Source organism: Benincasa hispida, chromosome 10 (assembly GCF_009727055.1).
Source record: "Benincasa hispida cultivar B227 chromosome 10, ASM972705v1, whole genome shotgun sequence".
NCBI classification, from domain to species: domain Eukaryota; kingdom Viridiplantae; phylum Streptophyta; class Magnoliopsida; order Cucurbitales; family Cucurbitaceae; genus Benincasa; species Benincasa hispida.
This window is the reverse complement of record NC_052358.1, coordinates 15,887,221-15,907,208: the sequence shown is the minus strand read 5'-3', so window position 1 is coordinate 15,907,208 and position 19,988 is coordinate 15,887,221. Positions and strand designations below refer to the sequence as shown.

The 19,988-nt window shown below is 37.0% G+C and overlaps 1 protein-coding gene and 1 non-coding gene across 2 annotated transcripts; one reads left to right on the top strand and one right to left on the bottom strand.

Moving 5' to 3' along the window:
- Positions 1-15,043: 15,043 nt before the first annotated feature.
- LOC120088942 lies at positions 15,044-15,391 on the top strand. The gene has a single exon (XM_039046380.1). It carries the CDS (start codon positions 15,044-15,046, stop codon positions 15,389-15,391), a length of 348 nt encoding a protein of 115 aa, XP_038902308.1.
- Positions 15,392-19,643: 4,252 nt separating this feature from the next.
- Positions 19,644-19,750, bottom strand: LOC120089545. The gene has a single exon (XR_005485222.1). It is a non-coding gene; the product is annotated as a small nucleolar RNA R71 (small nucleolar RNA).
- Between the last annotated feature and the right edge of the window lie 238 nt (positions 19,751-19,988).

The window sequence follows — 19,988 nt, the reverse complement described above, 5'->3', positions numbered from 1 at the left end:
TCATGTCCCAATCGGTTTTTTCCTACAGTTGGCTCATTGGGACGGAACTTTAGGACCTAAAATGAAGGGTTACACTTACAAGAATTGTTAAGCAAGTTTAACAAATTCTAGACCGAACAATGGTGACTAAAAGTAACAATAACAAGGAGTTGTTATGTCTATTAGTTGAGATTGTCTCATTTTAGTGAAAGGGCACCTGATCACCCTACGGTGACTTTTGTCCTGCCTCACTGAAACATCATTGCAAAATAGATGTCACTTAGGGTACATTAGATTATTTTGCTAAGTTTGAGTTGGTTGTCCTGATGGTTTAATGCAAATAGACTAATTATAAATAATTTGTATGGTTCAGCAATCTTTTCAGTATGACTTCCACTACACTTAATTTACTTGCCGTTGATAAATTAACAGACGAAAATTATACTTCGTGAAAAAATACGATTAACACAATCCTTACCATCGATGACCTTCATTTTGTCCTTATGGAGGACTCTCCTCCCATTCCAGCTCTCAATGCTACTCGAAATGTCCGAGAAGCATATGAGCGTTGGACATGGGCAAACGAGAAGGCCCGAGCATACATCTTGGCAAGCCTTTTCAAAGTCTTGGCCAAGAAGCATGAGCCCATACTCACGGCCTATGAGATTATGGAGTCCCTGAAGGGAATGTTCGAACAACCGTCTATACAGCTCAGGCACGATGTTCTCAAACACATCTTCAATGCCCATATGCAAGAAGGGGATTTATTCGAGAAACTGTTCTCAACATGATAGTCCACTTCAACATGGCGGAGATGAATGAGTCCGTCATTGATGAAGCCAATCAGATTAGCTTCATTCTGGATTTTTTACCTAAAAGTTTCCTACAGTTTCGTAGTAATGCTGTTATGAATAGGATCGACTACAAACTGACCATCTTGCTCAACAAGCTACAGACCCTTCAGTCTTTGATGAAAACCAAGGAACAGAAGGGTGAAGCAAATGTTGCTTCATCCTCTAAAAACTTCCACAGAAGTTCAACCTCTGGAACAAAGTTGGTGCCTTATTCTTCTGGCACCAAAAAGTGGAAGAAGAAGAAAGGAGGAAAAGGGAAAGTTAGCCTACCAATTGGTACCCAAAAAGGCAAGAAACCAAGGTTGCAAAGGGAATTTGTTTCCATTGCAACCAGGAGGGACATTGCAAGAGGAATGTCCCAAATACTTGGCGGAAAAGAAGAAGGCCAAGCAAAGTAAATATGGTTTGCTTGTTTTGGAAACATGTTTAGTAGAGAATGATGATTTGACCTGGATAATTGATTCATGGGCCACAAACCACTTTTGTTCTTCATTTCAAGGAATTAGTTCCTGGCACCAACTGAAAGCTGGGGAGATGACGATGCGGGTTGGAACTGGGCACGTCATCTCAGTTGTGGCAGTGGGAGGTCTCCATTTAACTTTACAGAATAGATACATTTTGCTAGAAAATGTATATATAGTTCATTGTTTGAAGAGGAACTTAATTTCTGTAAAGTGTTTATTAGAACAAAATTACTGTATAATTTCTCTGTAAATAAAGTATTTATTTCAAAGAATGGTGTCAATATTTGTTATGTTGAACTGGAAAGCAATCTTTATGTGCTAAGACCATTAGCAACTAAAGTCCTCCATAACACTGAAATGTTTAAAACTGCAGTAACTCAAAATAAAAGACTTAAAAATTATCCTAAGGAAAATGCCCAATTGAATTTGTATTGGGCGTGTTATGCCTAGTTTATTGATTTTGTACTTTGTATTTTAGTTTGACTTTTACATTGTACACCCTACTAGCTTTAGGTCAAGTGGGAGATTGTTGGGGTTGATGTTCTAAATCTTCTAGGGTTCTATAATTTGTAATTATATTGTACAAACTTTTTATTTATGTAATAAAATATGTGATTTTTTATTTAAAAATAGTTGCATTAATCACAAACCAATAAACTAACATCCAAGTTTATCTTGTAGCTTAAACATGTATGTCGAGACATACAGGTGGATCATGTTTAAGTGATAACCTAAATCGTCATAGTAGATGGATAAGGCTAGATACTTTATCTTGGTGACACTACGAGTATGACCTTCTTTGTAGATGTTATAATTGTTGTAAAGTGCTACAAATTATCTGATTTTGATTATTCATGTGGAGATATGTGAGTGGGAATATTCTATACAAAGGAGTTTGTATAAGACCAGACCACGAAATGATTAGTCTTATTATTTAACGCCGTTCATAATAGAGACTTACATTTCACCAGGATGACCATAGGTAACATGACCTGAATCCTAAGTGACTTGTGAACTCCTGCCTATGAAGGCGGTCCTTTGATTTGTATGGGTGAGAGTGGCCAAATAGCCAACTCAACAAGCCTACCATTTTGGGGATTTATCTGATTGGGGAGCTAGGAACACAACTATACAAGAAGGAATTCACTCATTCCCCAACGTCGGGGCAAGTAGATAAATTTCTCCCTTAAGGGTTGATTCTAGGGCTTGAATAATGTGGTGTCACACCTTCTCCTAGCTCGAGAGAGTTTGGTCATAGTTGGACTATGATTTATTGTTCATTTGAGGGATCAGAGGTACTTAAGGAGTTAGATGTAACTACAAGGGCAAAACGGTAATTTTGGCCTAGCTGTACTTACGAGCAATTTGTGAAGGGTCATTGTACAGTTGACCAGTTATATCCAATGGACACATAAATATATCTTAGTGTGAAGAGTGCAGTTGTCTGTCTTTAGTGGAGTGTCTGACAGTTAACAGACAGTGAATAATTTAATTAAAGGAGAAATTAATTATTCAAGTACCGTTGGAGCTTCAAGTTACAGGTCCATGAGTCCCCTCTGTAGCTCAACGGAAATTAATGAGAATCAATTTTTGGATTAATTTAAATGGTTCAAATTAATTGAGGAAATTAAATATATGTGATATAATTAATCTAATTATATATGATTTAATTACTATAATGTATTTGATACATTATAATATAAATTTTATTTGAGAGGAAATAAATATTTGAATATGATTCAAATATTAATTATATGAATTTGATTCATATAGTTAAATTTAATATAAATGAGATTTATATTAAATGTCATTGGTGAGAGAATAGAAATTATGGGTTATGTATTATATATGATATAACATATAGTTTAATATATATTATATGATAAGGGAGTTATCATATAAATATATATTAAATTGATTTATGAAAATAAATTAATTATTTTATTTTTTTAAAAAAAAATAATTTTGGGAGGGAGTTGTAACTCCCTCCCCCATTTTTTTCTCTCTAGTACTTGCTATTGGGGCAAGGGAAAGGTCTTCTTCTTCCTGGCGTGGTTTCACAAAAAAATAAAAAAGAAAAAGGATGAGAGATACACAGAAAAGTTCTGAGACAATCTGAATCCTATCACTACCTTTCATCTCTCTCAAAATCCCTCTTTTTCAAAATAACCAGAGTCCACAAAACTCTTGAATTCTCAACCAGAGAATACAGAGGCAACATTCGTGGTGGTGTCCTCATTGATGATTAGAGAGTTCGAGATTGTATGTGATAAGATTTAAAGAAGGAATCTCATGAAGAATGATTCTTCAAGGGTAAGGTTTCTTAACCCCATTTTCTATAATGTAATCTATGTATTAAAGCATGCTGCAATTATTTTTTAAATGCATAATCTATATATTTTTGTTGTAAAATTTATGTTCTGTAAATTTTGGGTTTGGGTCTGATCCCATGTTTCGCTCAAGGATATTCATAGGATCCTTCACTTTGAACACAAGATTTGAATGAAATGAAATAAAAATAAACCAAGAAAACAAAAGTTGCAACCATGGATGCATGGAAAGTGATCAGATTAATGCCCAATCTTATGTGCAGAAGACTACGCGTTGAGTAAACAACATGAAAGAAAACAACAAAATGTGTGAATGGTGGAAGTCAAATTAAGGCGCAAGTTAGTAGCTGATTTGAGACATCCACGGTAGAAACAATGAATCTGTGACGCGAGTAATCGACATAGGAATTAAATGCAAAGGTATCGGTGCATCATTAGAAAAAGGCAAAGAAACTTCCTTCTTAACTCCTATAAATAGCCCATTGAAATTGATGTTAAGTGTGAGACTTTCTTCCAAGAAATTGGCTGAAACTCTTGCCAAAAACTCCACATTTCCACCATTGTATTCAACCTCTCGAGCTTATTTTGAGTGACAACTTAGTTTTCTTCTCTAAAAAAAAGAGAGAGCATTGCAAGTTTCCATTGTAACCATCGTGAAGCAGCCACCATACAAACTAAAGGAAGCAAGAGATTACGACCAGCGGCTTGACACTTTCGTTCTCTGTTCTTTATCATATTTTCCTTACATTTACGTTTGTTTTAAGTAATTGAGATTAAAAAACTAATATTCTTAATATAAATATGATACATTTCATATTTCTTCCATTCATGTCTTCTCTATCTTTGATCATGAGCAACTAAATTTTTCGTGGGCTAACGACATTTTCTCTAAGTCTTGCATAAGCCAAAGTTTATCTTGTTTGATGTATGCGTTTTGCATCGCTTGAATCCAATTGAGAGATTGATTTAAGTAGACATACTCAACTGCTAGTGATAGTAAGTGAATATAGATCTCATTAAACAAGGAAAGAAGTAGCTTTAGAGATAAAGTTAACATTTTGTCAATATATTAACTCAAGCATGCGTTGATAGGGAATTGTGACTTAAAAGCACCGAGAGGCGAGTCCTTTATTTTTATGAGTTAATGACATGAAAGCATGATTTATGCATTACTTGAGAAAATGTCAGTAAGCCTTTCTCAAACCTTCTTTATCAATTTATATTTCCTTCAAATTTCCTTGCACATTGCTTCACTATATTTGTAATCACCCACATCTTTGCCATTTCATTTTCACACCCCATATCATTCAACAAATCATCATTCACTATCACTCACACAATCACTATCATCCACTTCTACCACATTTGTAACTATTATTTAGTTAGCTACACGAAACATTCTCCACCCGTAGTTGAAAAACTCATCGCGTTAAGATCGAGCATTAATTTCAACACATCTTAGTCAATAGTCCCTATGTTCGACCTCAGACTCACCAAGACTCAATTCAAACTTACTATTGGGTTTGAATAGATCATTTAAGGTTCCTTATTCAATCCATTTAGAGATTAAGGCACGACATAAGGCTATAATTTCATTCGTCGCTTTCAAACGCAATAGTTATAAACCCACTTGCTCGCTATATGGGTTTAACAGAAACCCTAACCGTCATATCAAATGACGATGCTGAGGATCTATTGACTTATAATCAGGCAATGAAAGATGTGTATAAAGATGAATGGGCAAGGCCATGGATTTAGAAATGGGGACTATGTACTTCAATTATATCTTGGATCTTGTAGATCAACCTGATGGGGGTAAAAGATATAGGTTGCAAATGAATCTACAAGAGGAAAAAGGGTGTAGTGTAGATGGTAAGATGCAAACCTTTAAGGCTAGACTAGTGGCAAAGGATTATACCTAGGTTGAAAGAGTGGACTATAAGGAAATTTTCTCACATGTTACTATGCTAAAGTCTATCCGAATTCTCTTGTCCATTGCCACACATTATGACTATGAGATATGGAAAATGGATGTCAAGACTGCCTTTTTGAATGGTAATCTTGAGGAAATCATTTACATGAAGCAACTAGATGATTCATTAAACAAGGTAAAACACAAATAGTTTGCAAGCTTAATCGGTCCATTTATGGTTTGAAACAAGCATCTCGATCTTGGAATATAAGATTTGATACTGCGATCAAGTCTTATGGTTTTGAACAAAATGTTGATGAACCTTGTATCTACAAGAAAATCATTAACAGTTCAGTAGCTTTCTTAGTGTTGTATGTGGATGATATTCTACTTATTGGGAATGATGTAAGTCTATTGACAGATGTAAAGAAATGTCTAGCCTCCAAATTTTAAATGAAAGATTTGAGTGAGGTGCAATTTATTCTAGGGATCTAGATCATTAGAGATCATAAGAACAGAACCTTGGCCTTGTCTCAGGCATCGTTTATTGACAAGATGCTTGTAAGATATTCGATGCACAATTCTATGAGGGGTTTGTTACCTTTTAGACATGGAATTGTATTATTTAAGGATTAATGTCCTAAGAACCCTCAAGAGGTTGAAGAAATGAGATGGATTCCCTATGCATCAGCTGTAGGCAACCTTATGTATGCCATATTGTGTACAAGGCTTGACATTTACTATGTCGTAAGGATTGTCAGTAGATATCAGTCTAATTCAAGATTTGATCATTGAACTGCAGTTAAAAATACCCTCAAGTATCTTCAGAGAATGAGGGACTACATGCTTATGTATGGGACTAAGGATTTTATCCTTACATGATACATTGACTATGATTTTCAGACTGATAGGGATTCTAAAAAATCACATCAGGATCAATATTCATTCCTAACAGAGGAGCTGCAATTTGGCAAAGCACAAATCAAGGTTGCATTGCTGACTCTACCATGAAGGCAGGGTATGTAGTTGCTTGTAAAGTTGCCAAGGAGGTTATATGGCTCAGGAAGTTTTTAACCAACATGGAAGTTGTTTTTTACATGTCAGAGCCCATAACTCTTTATTGTGATAATAGTGGTACTGTGGAAAATTCCAAGGAGCCTAGAAGCCATAAAAGAGGAAAGCATATTGAGCGCAAATATCATCTTATCTAGGAGATTATGCATTGAGGAGACGTGATTGTCACGAAGATCACTTCGGAGCACAATTTATTGATCCATTTACAGAGGCTCTCACAACTAAAGTTCTTTAGGGTCACCTAGACAGTCTAAGTCTATAGGACATGCACCATATTGTCTAAGGTAAGTGGGAGATGTTACTGAGTATAGTATATGCCCCAGTTTATTGTATTGTGTACTTTACTTGTTTTATAATTTTTATTGTACACCCTACTAGTTTTAGGACAAGTGGGAGATTGTTGGGGTTAGTGTTCTAAATCTTGTGGATATCGTTGTTTGTAATTATTTGTACACAAATTATTTATTTAATGAAATAGGATGTTTTTTTTATTCGACATTTACTTTGCATTAGCCTAATCCAATAAACTAAGACCCAAGGTTATTTTATGTAACTTAAACATGTATGTGATTGACATACAGATGGATCATGTTTAAGTAATAACCTAAATTTTCTATAGTATATGGATAAAGTTGGGTATCTTTTCCTTGTGACACTATGGATAATACCAGCTTTGTAATTATTACAACAGTTGTAAAATGTTACAAACAATTTGATCCTAATCATTCATGTGGAAACATGTGAGTGGAGGTATCCTATACAAAGAGTTTTTATAAGACCAAACCGCGAAATGATTAGTCTCTCTTTATAAAGCCATTATTGGAAGAGAATAACATTTCAATAGGATGACTATAGGTTACTCGACCTTAATCCTAAGTGAGTTGTGAACTCTTATCTATGAGGGTGATGCATTGTAAATGGTGATGCGATTATGATGCGAAGTTGCGGTGATGTGTTATGCGTTGCACATGCAAGTTTTCCTAATAAGACCCAAGTATAAATCTCACTAGGTTTCCTGGTAAATCTGAGGTCGAACACAGGGACTACTGAGTTAATATGTGACAGTAAATTTGATTCTCTCGCGGTGGCGAAAACAAATAAGTTGGATAGTGTTTTGTTAAGTATATTTCCTATACGACGGAGTTTGAATAAAGAGTTGCTGAAATCAAGAATTACAATGAGTATGCGATGAATGGGTTGAGAAAGGGTTTAGCTAACACTTCCTAAGATTGCATACAAGTTATATGATCATGCTACACACAAACAACAACATGTCATCTCTCAATGCAAATGCCATAATTCCTATTTCTAGAACGCATGCAATGTATACGAAAATGTCGATAGGACTTATGTCTAAACCTCTATTCTTGTCTATGCGATGATGAATGATGCACACATACACAAGGTGACCGCATACTATCATATCCTATTTTTAGGGTGCATGCGATGCATAATAGAAAATAGAACTTATGTCTAAGTTTCTATCTCTTGCTTATGCGGTTTTAATCTGACTATCTCAAGCCTAGATTCTAATCTGACTCTCTCAAGTCTAGATTCTATCTTTAAACTACTCTCTCAAGTATCTCTAAAGGGTGAATGACGCATACATAAGACAAGATGATTGCATAAAATTTAAATCTTAGGTCATGCTAGCTAAGTACTTCTCAACCCATTCGAAAATTTAGCTACTCATGCGAAATATGGAGAGACTGAACATAAGTTGAAATGAGAATTACATTTTCTATAGTTAAAGTGTTGAATACAAAATAACAATGGAATGTAGGGATAAGAAGCCCGGTAGCAATGTCTTGCTTCCCGTGGCTTTTTACATTGTCTTTTTCACTCCACTCTGTCCAGCTGAATGTTCTTGCTTTCGCAAGTGTTGGCCCTCTCTCCCTTTGTAGGGCTTCTCGGCAGTCTCTCAAGCTGTCCAAGAATGATCTCTCGGCTTCTTCGCCTATTAGCTCATCTTCGTCTTCTAAGTATAAAAATGAATATGAACAGACTAACGACTCTCTATCTTGTATATGGTCTAACTTGTAAACGATGGTGGCCTTCGGTATTTATAGAGCTTAAGGTGAAGAAGCTTTTCTTTCTAATGATTGCAATGATGGGCGGTCATTAAATCTCCTGCTCTGATGCGCCGATTAATGGTCACCGAAAGTTAAGTGTACTTGCTACAGTGTGGCTTTAACGGATTGTCAACTAAATTCAGATTCGACCGTCATCAGCTTTTTGTCCCATCATGATTTATTATGCTGTCACCTTGATGCGTAGTCTTTATGCGGCTACCTTCTTGAGCAATTTCTCACGATCGCATACGATCACATGACTTTGCGATCGCAATCTTTCAATGCACGCAGACGCCTAATTCCGTGGATCGCAATTTTACTTGCGCCAACGCATTTTTCCTGCACAAAATAAGTAAATTAGCTGCTTTTATGCGATGGGCGCATGCGATCGCAATTTTCTCAGTTTAACGCTTTTGGACATGATTTTATATATTTTTACTGTTGCATTCCCTCATTGTTGTACTTATTTGTGCTGTGATAACGTGCATTTCTACTCGTTATCAGAGAGCGATCATTTAATCTGTATAAGTGAGAGTGGCCAGATACCCTGACTCAATAAGACTACCATTTTGGGGATTTGTTTGAGTATGGAGTTGAGAGCACGACTATACAAGTTGAAATTCACTTATTCCCATATTGAAGGTAAATAGATGAATTTCTCCCTTAATAGCTGATTTCAGATCTTGAACAATGAGGCCTCACCCTCTCACTGGCCCTAGAGGGATTAGTTTATAGTTGGACTATAAAGAGTTTATTCATTAAAGAGATTAGTGATACTTAAAGAGTTAGATGTAACTACAGTTACAGGGATAAAATGGTAATTTTGACCCAACTAAAGTTACGAGCAATTTATGAAGAGTCGACTTATTGTTGATTGGTTATATCCATGGACACAAAAATACATCTACAGTACGAAGAGTGTAGTTATGGGTCTTTAATGGAGTGAGCAACAGACTGTAGTTAATCAATGTTGATTAATTTAATTAAAGAGCTCAATTAATTAACCTTGTATCATTGGAGCTTCTAATATGTATATCCATAAGTCCCCCTTGCTAGCTCAATAAGGATAAGACAAGGAATAAATGGTTTTGGAATAATTTGAATTGTTTAAATTATTAAAGGGAAATAAAGGTATTAATTATATTAATATGATTAATATAACGTATAAAGTACATTGATACATTATAATATATAGTTATATCAATATAATTTATAATGAAAACTATATGAGAGTAATATATTTGTATGAGATTCGAATATTATTTAGATGAATGAGATTCATATAAATAATATAAGTTAAAGTTTAATGTGAATGAGATTCATATTAAAACTATAGGTTATAAGAGAGAGTTGTATTTTAATATGATTAAGATGCATAATATATGGTTAATTAATTAATGGTTGGTTAATTAACAATTTATATTATATTTCATATAATTTTTTTTATTAACTCCTCATTATAGGGGAATTATGATTTCACGTGAGTGGGGAGTTATGGTAACTTCCCTCCCTCATCTTTATCTCTCTTATTCAAAACACATAGAGGGGTTGGTACATATGTGAAAAAACACAGAGAAAAGGGATTACTCTCTCATTAATTATTCTCGCTAAAAAACTCTCAGCAAGAAAATCTTTCCTTCCCCAAAAACCAAAAAGAAGATCCTACCATCTCATTCCTTGCAAAAGAATAGTGAAGGCTTCAAGTGGTAGTGTCCAGAAAAGTCACTGTTTTCTTGTGTTCATGTTCTTGGAGGAAGATTTAGAGCTATCATGACAGTCGTGGAGAGAAATTTCGTGAAGAAGAAAAATCTAAAAGGGTTAGTTTCTTCTTTCCATATTCCTCTCCAAAAAGCATACTTCAGATAATAATCTATTTATCTTGTAGTTTATCTTTGTATTGTTTCTCTGTATTTTGGAATTTTTCAAAATTGACTGTCAATAACACGAGTCACACTCTTTTGCAAGGAATTCCATTACTTTAGGGAGTTACCTCCAAAAAAGACAGAAGTCTATCGATTGTAGAGGCGAGTATTATATTACATTTTAAGGGATAACAAGCTCTATAAATGAACTTATTCATTGCCCATGCTAAAATGCCTCACTAGGAAATTCACAAAGGGATATGTGGCAATCATTCTGGAGCAAAGATCTTTATGCCACAAAATTGTTAGGCAAGGCTATTATTGGCAACCATGTTTTCAGTTGCATGAGACTTTGTGAGAACATGTGACCAATGCCAATAGTATGCAACAATCCCAAGGCAACCACCTGAACCACTAACCAATATTGTGAGTCATTGGCCTTTTACACAATGGGGAACAAATCTTATTGGTCCACTCCCTCAAGGCAAAGGGGAGACAAAGTTTGCAGTGGTAGCAGTTGATTATTTTACAAAGTGGGTCGAGGCAGAGGAGCTCACAACTATAACAGAAAAGAACGTTACTAACTTCATTTGGAGAAACATTGAATGTTGATTTGGGATCCCTAACACAATTTTTATGGACGATGGAATGCAATTCAACAATTCAATTTTTAGAAGATTTTGTTTAAATCTCAACATCATACGTCGATGTTCCTCCCCAACTCATCCACAGGAAAATGGACAGGTAGAATCAGTAAATAAAATTTGAAAACAAACCTTGAAGGACTGGAAGGATTATGGGCAGAAGAACTATCAAGCGCAATGTGGGCATACAGAATAACAACAAGAACTTCTATAGGAGAAACCCTTTTTTCTCTTTCTTTTCAGGTTGAAGCAGTAGTCCCCGTAGAGATCGGAATACCATCACCAAGAGTGGAACAGTTTGATTCTCAAGGAAATGAAATTTCAATAAGGTTAAGCTTAGACCTATGAGAAGCACCACGAGACAACACATTTACATGTAGCAAAGTACAAGAATAGGAATTCTAGATACTACAACACCACAGTGAAAATGCGAAACTTTAAGGAATGAGATCTAGTGTTAAGGAAAGTGATACATAACACCCAAGATTTATATGCAGAAGCGCTTGGGCCAATATGGGAAGCACTGTATCAGGTAATTAGAATGGTCAGTCCTAGCACACATGCATTGGCAAATCAAGATAGGAAGGTTCTTCCTGATCCGTAGAATGCTGAGCGCCTGAAAATTTATTATGATTAATATGTCTATAGAATAAATAAGATGACTATTGGTCAAGTTTTTATAAGAAATCTATCTCATCTTTCAACATTATCTCGAGGGAAGAACGATACATTTAAGTCAAGAATAAATTGTCGCTTGAACTAAAAATGATCGCCAAGAATCAAGAATAGCTTGGAAAGGGGGCTTGCTCAATTTCTAGCCCGAGCCAACATGCTCAACCCCAACTAAAGCCAAGATCGAGCCTCATAAAGTTCCTAACTTGACATCCTGAGCTAAAAAAAGAAAACAATGCTCGACTTCAACCTTGATCGAGGAAACCCTATAAGAAAGGAAAACGGAGTATGATAGACCAGAGAATGGGCGTCATAAACCTCTCTTCGATAATTGAATGAAATTTATAATATCGAATCCTATAACTACTACTACAATGGCGTAGAAACAGTGGTAAGTCCAAGTCGATCCATAGAGAAGTGCAAGTATGAGTTTTTTGTTAAGCCAATTTCCTAATTAGAGCAGTAAATGGGGGGTTTGGTATGGATAGTGAAAGGGAAGTGTAAGAAAAATATAGAGCAAGGGTATATGTAAACTAGGGTTGGATTCATCCAGTTTCGAGAGTAAGGGAGATCCAATGCAATTTCAATCATCAAATTCCATTAATTAGACACGCATTCAAGTTATGCATGTACAACAACTTGCTTGACACGACCAAACTAGCCTCTATAGTGGCAGACAACTAATTAGGAACGAATCAAGGAAGCGTCCTAAATAATGGTTAAAGCTTAAAGTAAAGCCCTAATTACACTACATGCCCTTAAATCTACTGGGTTTGATAGCTTCCTTATAGAAATAAAAACATGCACATTAAGCTTTAGGATTCTATTGTGTTGATTAACCTATTGGATAGCCTAATTTATTAACCTAATTTATCTTTGGACCTAGCAATACATGCATTACAGAAATAGTCATCAAATACATTATTAACTATTTGTTATTGGGTTGATTGAGCTAGACATTCGAGTGTGAACATGACGAAGCTACAAATCGATTAACAAGGGAACACATGCTTACAAGTGAATAGTCAACACACAAACATGCATATAGAAATTGAAACGAATTCAAAGAAAACATAAAATTAGTTTACATTCAACCCAAACAACAAAATTTTCAAGAAAAATACATGGGTTCTTGCTCCTAAAACTAAATAGAAAGTTACTCATTAATTCATAGACAAAGCAAAGAGGAGAGATCCAATCCATTGTTTACAACCCAGAGGAAAAATTAAAAACTAACCTAACGATGCTAAAAAGATAAAGGAAGAAGAAGAAATCTAGGCTCCATTTCGGCCTCCATCAAAATCAGCATGAAACCCCCTAGAAAGAGAAGCGAAATATTTAGAGAAATCGGGGGAAGCATGACTACGCTGCGATAGAGCGTAGTAACGCTAACTTTTCTTGTCGTAGTGTAATGCCTCAGCATAGCAACAATAAGTGCTACACTTTTCATGCACATGCCTCTAATTGCATCCATCAATCTCCAGAGTCGCGTCGCTACGCTCTAGCCAAATATGCATTCTGTCTTTCAGTATAACGCTGAGCGTAAAGGGTAGGGCTGCGATGCTCTCGCTAGTTAGGTTGGCAAAATTTCTCACAGGGAATCCCCGATTTGATCGGGGATGGGGTCAAAACGAGGACCTCTTTAGGGTCCCCAAATCGGGGATGGGGAGGGTATCCCCGCTTCGTCCTTGACCCCGACCTCGCCTCGATTAGTTTTTAAATATATTTTTCTATATATATTATATAGATATATAAATATTTTAACTTTTTACATTTAGCTTAGTTTTTCATTTAGCCAATCTAAGCCCAAATCAAAGAGAATTTTAGGATTTTTTTTTTTTTTTAAAAAAAGATCCCCATAGAGAAACAAAAGGGGAAAGGGGAATGGGTCCCCATGTATTGAATTGATCAAAGATTATGACTGTTCCATCGAGTACCACCCTGGTAAGGCTAATGTTGTAGCGGATGCACTAAGTAGGAAATCCTCGGGACCCAAGGCCATTATTAGTTCAATGAGAGGAATGTTATTGCAGGAGTTCAGGAATTCTAGAACCGCCTTATCAGTGGGACCGTCAGGAGGAGTGATAGCTACATTCCAGGTAAGGCTTACCCTAGTAGAAGACCTTAAGCAGGATTAGTTGAAAGACCCTGACCTTCAGAAGATTGTTAATGATGTAAGTAAGGGAATCAGGGCTGACTTTCAACTGAGAGCAGATAACGTACCAGAGAAAGAGGGAAGAATGTGTGTGCCTAGTAAGCTACAACTTAAGCAAGCCATTCTGGAAGAAGCACATAGTTTCGCTTATGCTATGCATCCAGGGAGCACCAAGATGTATAGAACTTTGAAGAGATCTTACCGGTGGCCTGGGATGAAGAAAGACATAACAGAATATGTGGACCGATGTATAATCTGTCAACAAGTGAAACCTGAGAGACAAAGACCAGTAGAATTACTCAATCCACTCCCAGTGCCTGAGTGGAAGTGGGAGCATGTGACAATGGACTTCTTGTTTGGATTGCCTAGGACGCCCTTAGGATATGATGGTATTTAGGTAATAGTCAATAGACTAACCAAGACGACCAAGTTTATACCAGAAAAAGTTACTTTTACACTAGACCGTTTAACTAAGATTTATGTAGATAGGATAATAAGTCAATATGGAGCCACAGTGTCGATAGTGTCAGACCGAGACTCGAGGTTTACTTCAAAATTCTGGCCTAGTTTACAGAAGGCTATGGGCACTAAATTGCATTACAGTACGACTTTTCATCCATAAACAGATGGACAGTCGGAAAGAACTATACAGACACTGGAAGATATGTTAAGAGCTTGTGTATTACAATTCAAAGGAAGTTGGGATACGCAATTGTCGTTGATTGAATTTGCATATAACAATAGCTACCATTCTAGTATCGAAATGACTCCCTATGAAGCGTTGTACGGTCGACCTTACAAAACCCCAGTATGCTGGAACGAAGTCAGAGAATGACAATTATTGGGTCCAAAATTAGTTCAACAAACAACAGAGAATGTGAAGCTTATCAGGGATAATCTTAAGGTGGCTTGCGATAGACAGAAGAGCTACGCTGCCAAGTGAAGAAGAGAATTAGAATTTGAAGTCGGAGATCGGGTATTTCTTCGGCTGTCCCTATGGAAAGGAATTCTCTGGTTCGGGAGAAATGGGAAGTTTAAGTCTGCGGTACATCGAACCATATGAAATTGTGGAACAAGTTGGTCCAGCAGCATATAGATTGCAGTTGCCGATGGAGCTAACTCGTATTCATGACGTATTTCATGTGTCAATGTTAAGGAAATATGTACCTGATCCTATGCACATACTAGCAGCACAACCAGTATATCTCAAAGAAGATTTATCTTACGAGGAAGAGGCCATCGAGATTTTAGACAGGAAAGACCAGGTACTCAGAAATAAGACGATTCCTTTGGTGAAGATGCTATGGCATAATCATGGAATCGAGGAAGCTACCTGGGAACCTAAAGAGCAAATGAGGAAGAGATATCCTTAACTTTTCAAATGACATATTAGGTAAATTTTGAGGATGAAATTTATTTTAGGGGGAGGTGAATGTAAACCCTGAACTCTAAGTTTCCTAGATAAGCATGTTTATCCAAGGGAATGTTATATTAAATATTTAACAAGTGGAAATCTATGTTTATTTATAGGAGTTATGGAGGAAGGGAAGGAAAAACACATTAAGTGAGGAAGCTCACTGATTGGCTTTGGCTGGAGGCACTAAGTATGGGGTGACGTGGCGGTTTAATCTTTGAACTCGGGAGGCGACAGGAAGATTAAAGAAAGAGGAACTTCAAAAGCTTGGTTTCGGCAATTGGTATGAGCAAATTTAGTGAAATTGGTGCCATTTGAAAGCTGGGAGAATCTAGTTTTCGAGGTTGTCTTTCTGGAGAAAGATTTCATGAGGAGAAGAACAAAAAGTGAAGAATTTGCAGAAGAGGCAGAATCTCGGATTAATCAGGGCTTGGGGTGAATATTGAAAGCTCCAGGCCAAACTACAAGTATTTTTCGGCCGATATTTTAAAGTAAGAAAGTTAACTCAATTCTAAACGAGTTTATAGAAGGAAGTTTCTTGAAAAGATTCTGGATTTTGAGTTAAGAATTTTTGAAATTGAAACAGAGAATCTGTGCATAAGCAAACAGCTGCTTGGGAAGAACAAGCAAACAGCTCACCGTAGAGAGTGAGAGCGAGATAAGAAGGATGAGGATCTCGCTCAGGATGATAATCTCGCTAATTTTTGTGCTAAATCTCGCTCAAGAAGGAAATCTCGCTGGAAACTTGGGCTGAATCTCGTTGGTGAGGAAGCAAAGCTTGCTAAAAGAGGTAAGTCTCGCTAGGTTGAAGTTTTGCTAGGGGAAAGCTTGATCTCGCTCATGAGGATCTTCTTCATGAGGATGAATTCACTCATGATGATTATCTCGCTAGTAATGTTGTTTTTGTTAATGAAAGTTCCATTAGTAAGCGAGCTATCTGAGGTATTTTGCTAAGAATTCTTAGGAATTTAACCGAGAATTATGTCCTTTCAGGCCAAGAAGAGCTAGGAGAGACGTATAAACCGTTAAGAGCCCCGACGAGCTGTGAGTGACTAAATGAACTTAATGCTTTCAATACTTATGCATATAAGGCCAAGTAAGTTATAGTGATGTTGATGATGAATTTATACTTCCTCAAGCAAAACGTATCTTCTCCAGCTTGTATATGTTTTAACGCAGGCCAAGGTATGTTATGAAATCATTACAAAAGTTAAGTTTCTAATGTTGAAATATGTTTTCTAGAGGAATGCTATGATGGAATGAGTCCTTGTGTAAATGACATGCAATGAAACTTAATTTGATGCTATAAAATAACCCGATACTGAAGGACATGAAGAAGGTATCTGGGTAATAGTACCTAAGGTATTGATGGTACTTAGAAAACTCCACGTACACGTAGGTAGTTCTGAATGAGAGACCGAAGTATGGGTCTCCTAGGCCATATACCACCAAAGGGGGGCCGAAGTATGGGTCTCTTGGCCGGTAACAGACGTTGGGAGCTAGAGCGTTGTAGGTTCATTCTCAACTAAGGAATAATGATGTTTAATGATGTTTAAGAATGGTTTTTAATGATTATATTTAGAGAAAGTTGCTTGAGATGCTCATCGATATATTTACATGTTTATAGTGATGTAATGTATGGTGTAATATGATTCTATAGTCACTCACTGGGCTACTAGCTCACAGATTTTCTGTGTTTTCCTTTTCCAGGTAGCGATCAGATTCCTCAAGGTTAATCCTGCTGCTGCTTGCCACTGAAAGGCCCGGCTTATTAAGAGGACTTGGGTTGATGATCTGTTTATGACACATGTTTTGAAAGGGACTAGTGATTTGTTAGAGATGTTTGCCCGTAGATGTTATGTCATGGCCATATGCTTGTGTTTATATAATCTTATGTAGAACCTTAAGGAGACATGTTGTATGTGTACATTATTAATGTTTAACAGGTTGGTATTTAGATTAGAAGGCTAAGGTGGTGAGTGCTGGCAGCAGGGCTAGAAACTACCACGGTCAGATCCTCTTCCAGATTAAGTGGGTAATCTGGGAGGGAGTGTGACACCATATGCGTTCATCGAATAGGAACAGTTTATTTTTTTTATTTTTATGCAGAATATGCATTGACGCAAGGCGGAAATTGCGATAATAGGAAATCATTGGTCGAATGTAGCATTACCGTAAGGTTTGCGATGATTGTGTTCGCAAACATTTGCTTAAGAAGGATTTCCGCAACTTGGTCGGCGAATCTGGGTGAAAGGCATAATTAATCGCGATGGGACAGAAAGCTGATGACGGTCGAATCCAAATTAAGCTGACAACCGCTAACGATAACAAGTACATTCAGCTTTTCGGTGACAAATATTCGACGCATCAGTCAGGGAATTAAAGCCATCCCATCTAAGCAATCATAAGAGAGAAGCCGCCTTCACCCCGAAGCTCTATAAATACTAAAGGCATCCTTCAGAAAAGGGGTTCACTAGTTCGAAAATTCATAAGTTCGGATCGCACGTCTTTATCCATAGTTTTTCCTTTTTATTTTAAGGCCAAGCACGAGAAAAGTAAAGACGCCGGAGATCGCTCAGGGAAACTCGAGAGAGAACCATGAGGCGTAGAAGCAGAGAGCGAGCTGACTCTCACAAGAGCGAGATTATCTTTTGAACACGAGTAGAAAAATAGTGTAAAAGCCTGGGCAGCAAGAGATTGCTACCAAGCTCTTTATTCTATCTTTGCATTGTTATCTTACACTTCATCTTTATATTTATACAATGGAAGTTCTTATTCTACATCTGTTCACTCTCTTAGAACGCATGAGTAGCTAAACTAGTCGAATGGGATGAGAAGAACTAAGTTAACATGACCTAGGAAGTTCATTGCTTGCAATTATCTTGTGTTATGCTGTGCCAAATACCCCTTTAGAGCTACTCGAGAGAGAGTCTAAAGAAAGAACCTAAGACTCGAAAGAGCTACGTTAGAATCTAGACTCGAGAGAGCAAGATTAGAACTGCATAAACAAGAGATAGGGACTTAGAGATAAGCTCTGTTTGTCAACCTGCATCGCATGCATCCTAGAGATGGGAATGATATTATGTGGTCGCCTTATTTGTGTGTGTGTCATTTTGTCATCGCATAAATAAGAATAGAGGCTTATTTGTAGGTCCGATAGATTATTGCATATATCGCATGCTTCTAGCCTTCGAAGCCGTGGCATTCGCACCGAGAGATGGTTTACAATTGTATGCATGTTGCATGATCGCATAGCATGAATGCATCCTAGGAAGTGTTAGCCGAAACTTTTCTCAAACCGTTCACCGCATACTCATTACATCTTTCGTTTATTCAACTCTTTTTAAACTCTCCCGCATTTGTTTATCTCTCATTACTACAAACAACAACCTCAACAACTATTGATTTATTTGGTTACCGCAAAGTTTTCCTAAAAATTACCACCACAACCTATTTTCCCGAGTCCCTGAGTTTGATCCTGGACTTACCAGAAAACTTAATGGGGTTTATACTTGGATTCCGCTGAGAAAAATTGAGTGTTCAATGCATTTCCATCATTGCATTTCATCCACAATTCCACATCATAAAATAACGCATTAAGTTTTTGGTGCCGTTGTCGAGGACTTCAGAAAAATAGTGTGCTAACGGTAATTTTTCTGATTTCTTTGTACACTCTCAATCTCTAGCGAATTAAAACTCGGAGATTGAGAGAACGTTTAGATGGAGATTAAAAGATCGCCAACAACAACAGTCAGATAAAGAAGAGATGATAGAGCAGCTTGGAAACGGAGCACCAAACGAAAACAACGTCATGGCGAATCCAATCCTTCTGGCTAACGATCGCAATACACCGATTAAGGACTATGCATTGCCAAACCTCTATGATTTCTCTCCAGGAATCATGAGGCTTGCTCTCGATGGAAACAAATTCGAAATGAAACCGGTGATGCTGCAATGATTCAGACTACATGACAATTCGGAGGACGGCGTGGCGAGGACCCGTACGCCCACCTCTGAAGCTTTATTGAAATCTTCAATACTTTTTTGTTCCTGAACATCTCTGCTGAAGAAGTTCGACTAACTTTGTTCCCATTTCTCTTTGTGATCAAGCAAGGAAATGGGCATATTCCCTCAAGTTGGGAGAGATCACTTCATGGGAATAGGTCGTAGCGAAATTTATGAAGAAATATTTTTCGCCTACTGAGAACGCTAGACGAAGGAAACTCATAACAAATTTTGAACAAGACATAGATGAATCGCTCAACGATGCCTGGGCGAGGTTTAAGAGGTTTGTCCGAGACTGTCCACACAATGGTTTGCCAGACTGCCTTCAGATGGAAATCTTTTATCATGGTTTGAACCCCGCTTCGCAAACCCTGCCAATGCGGCAACCACTAGTGGTCTGCTTGATAAAACGTATGACGAGGCTAAGAATATATTGGATCGTATCTCTAAGAACCACGAAGATTGGAGAGAGAGTGATCAAAGACTGAGAATCAAGGATAACGACACAAGTAATGGTGTTATTACTTCACTACAGAATCAGATGACCGCAA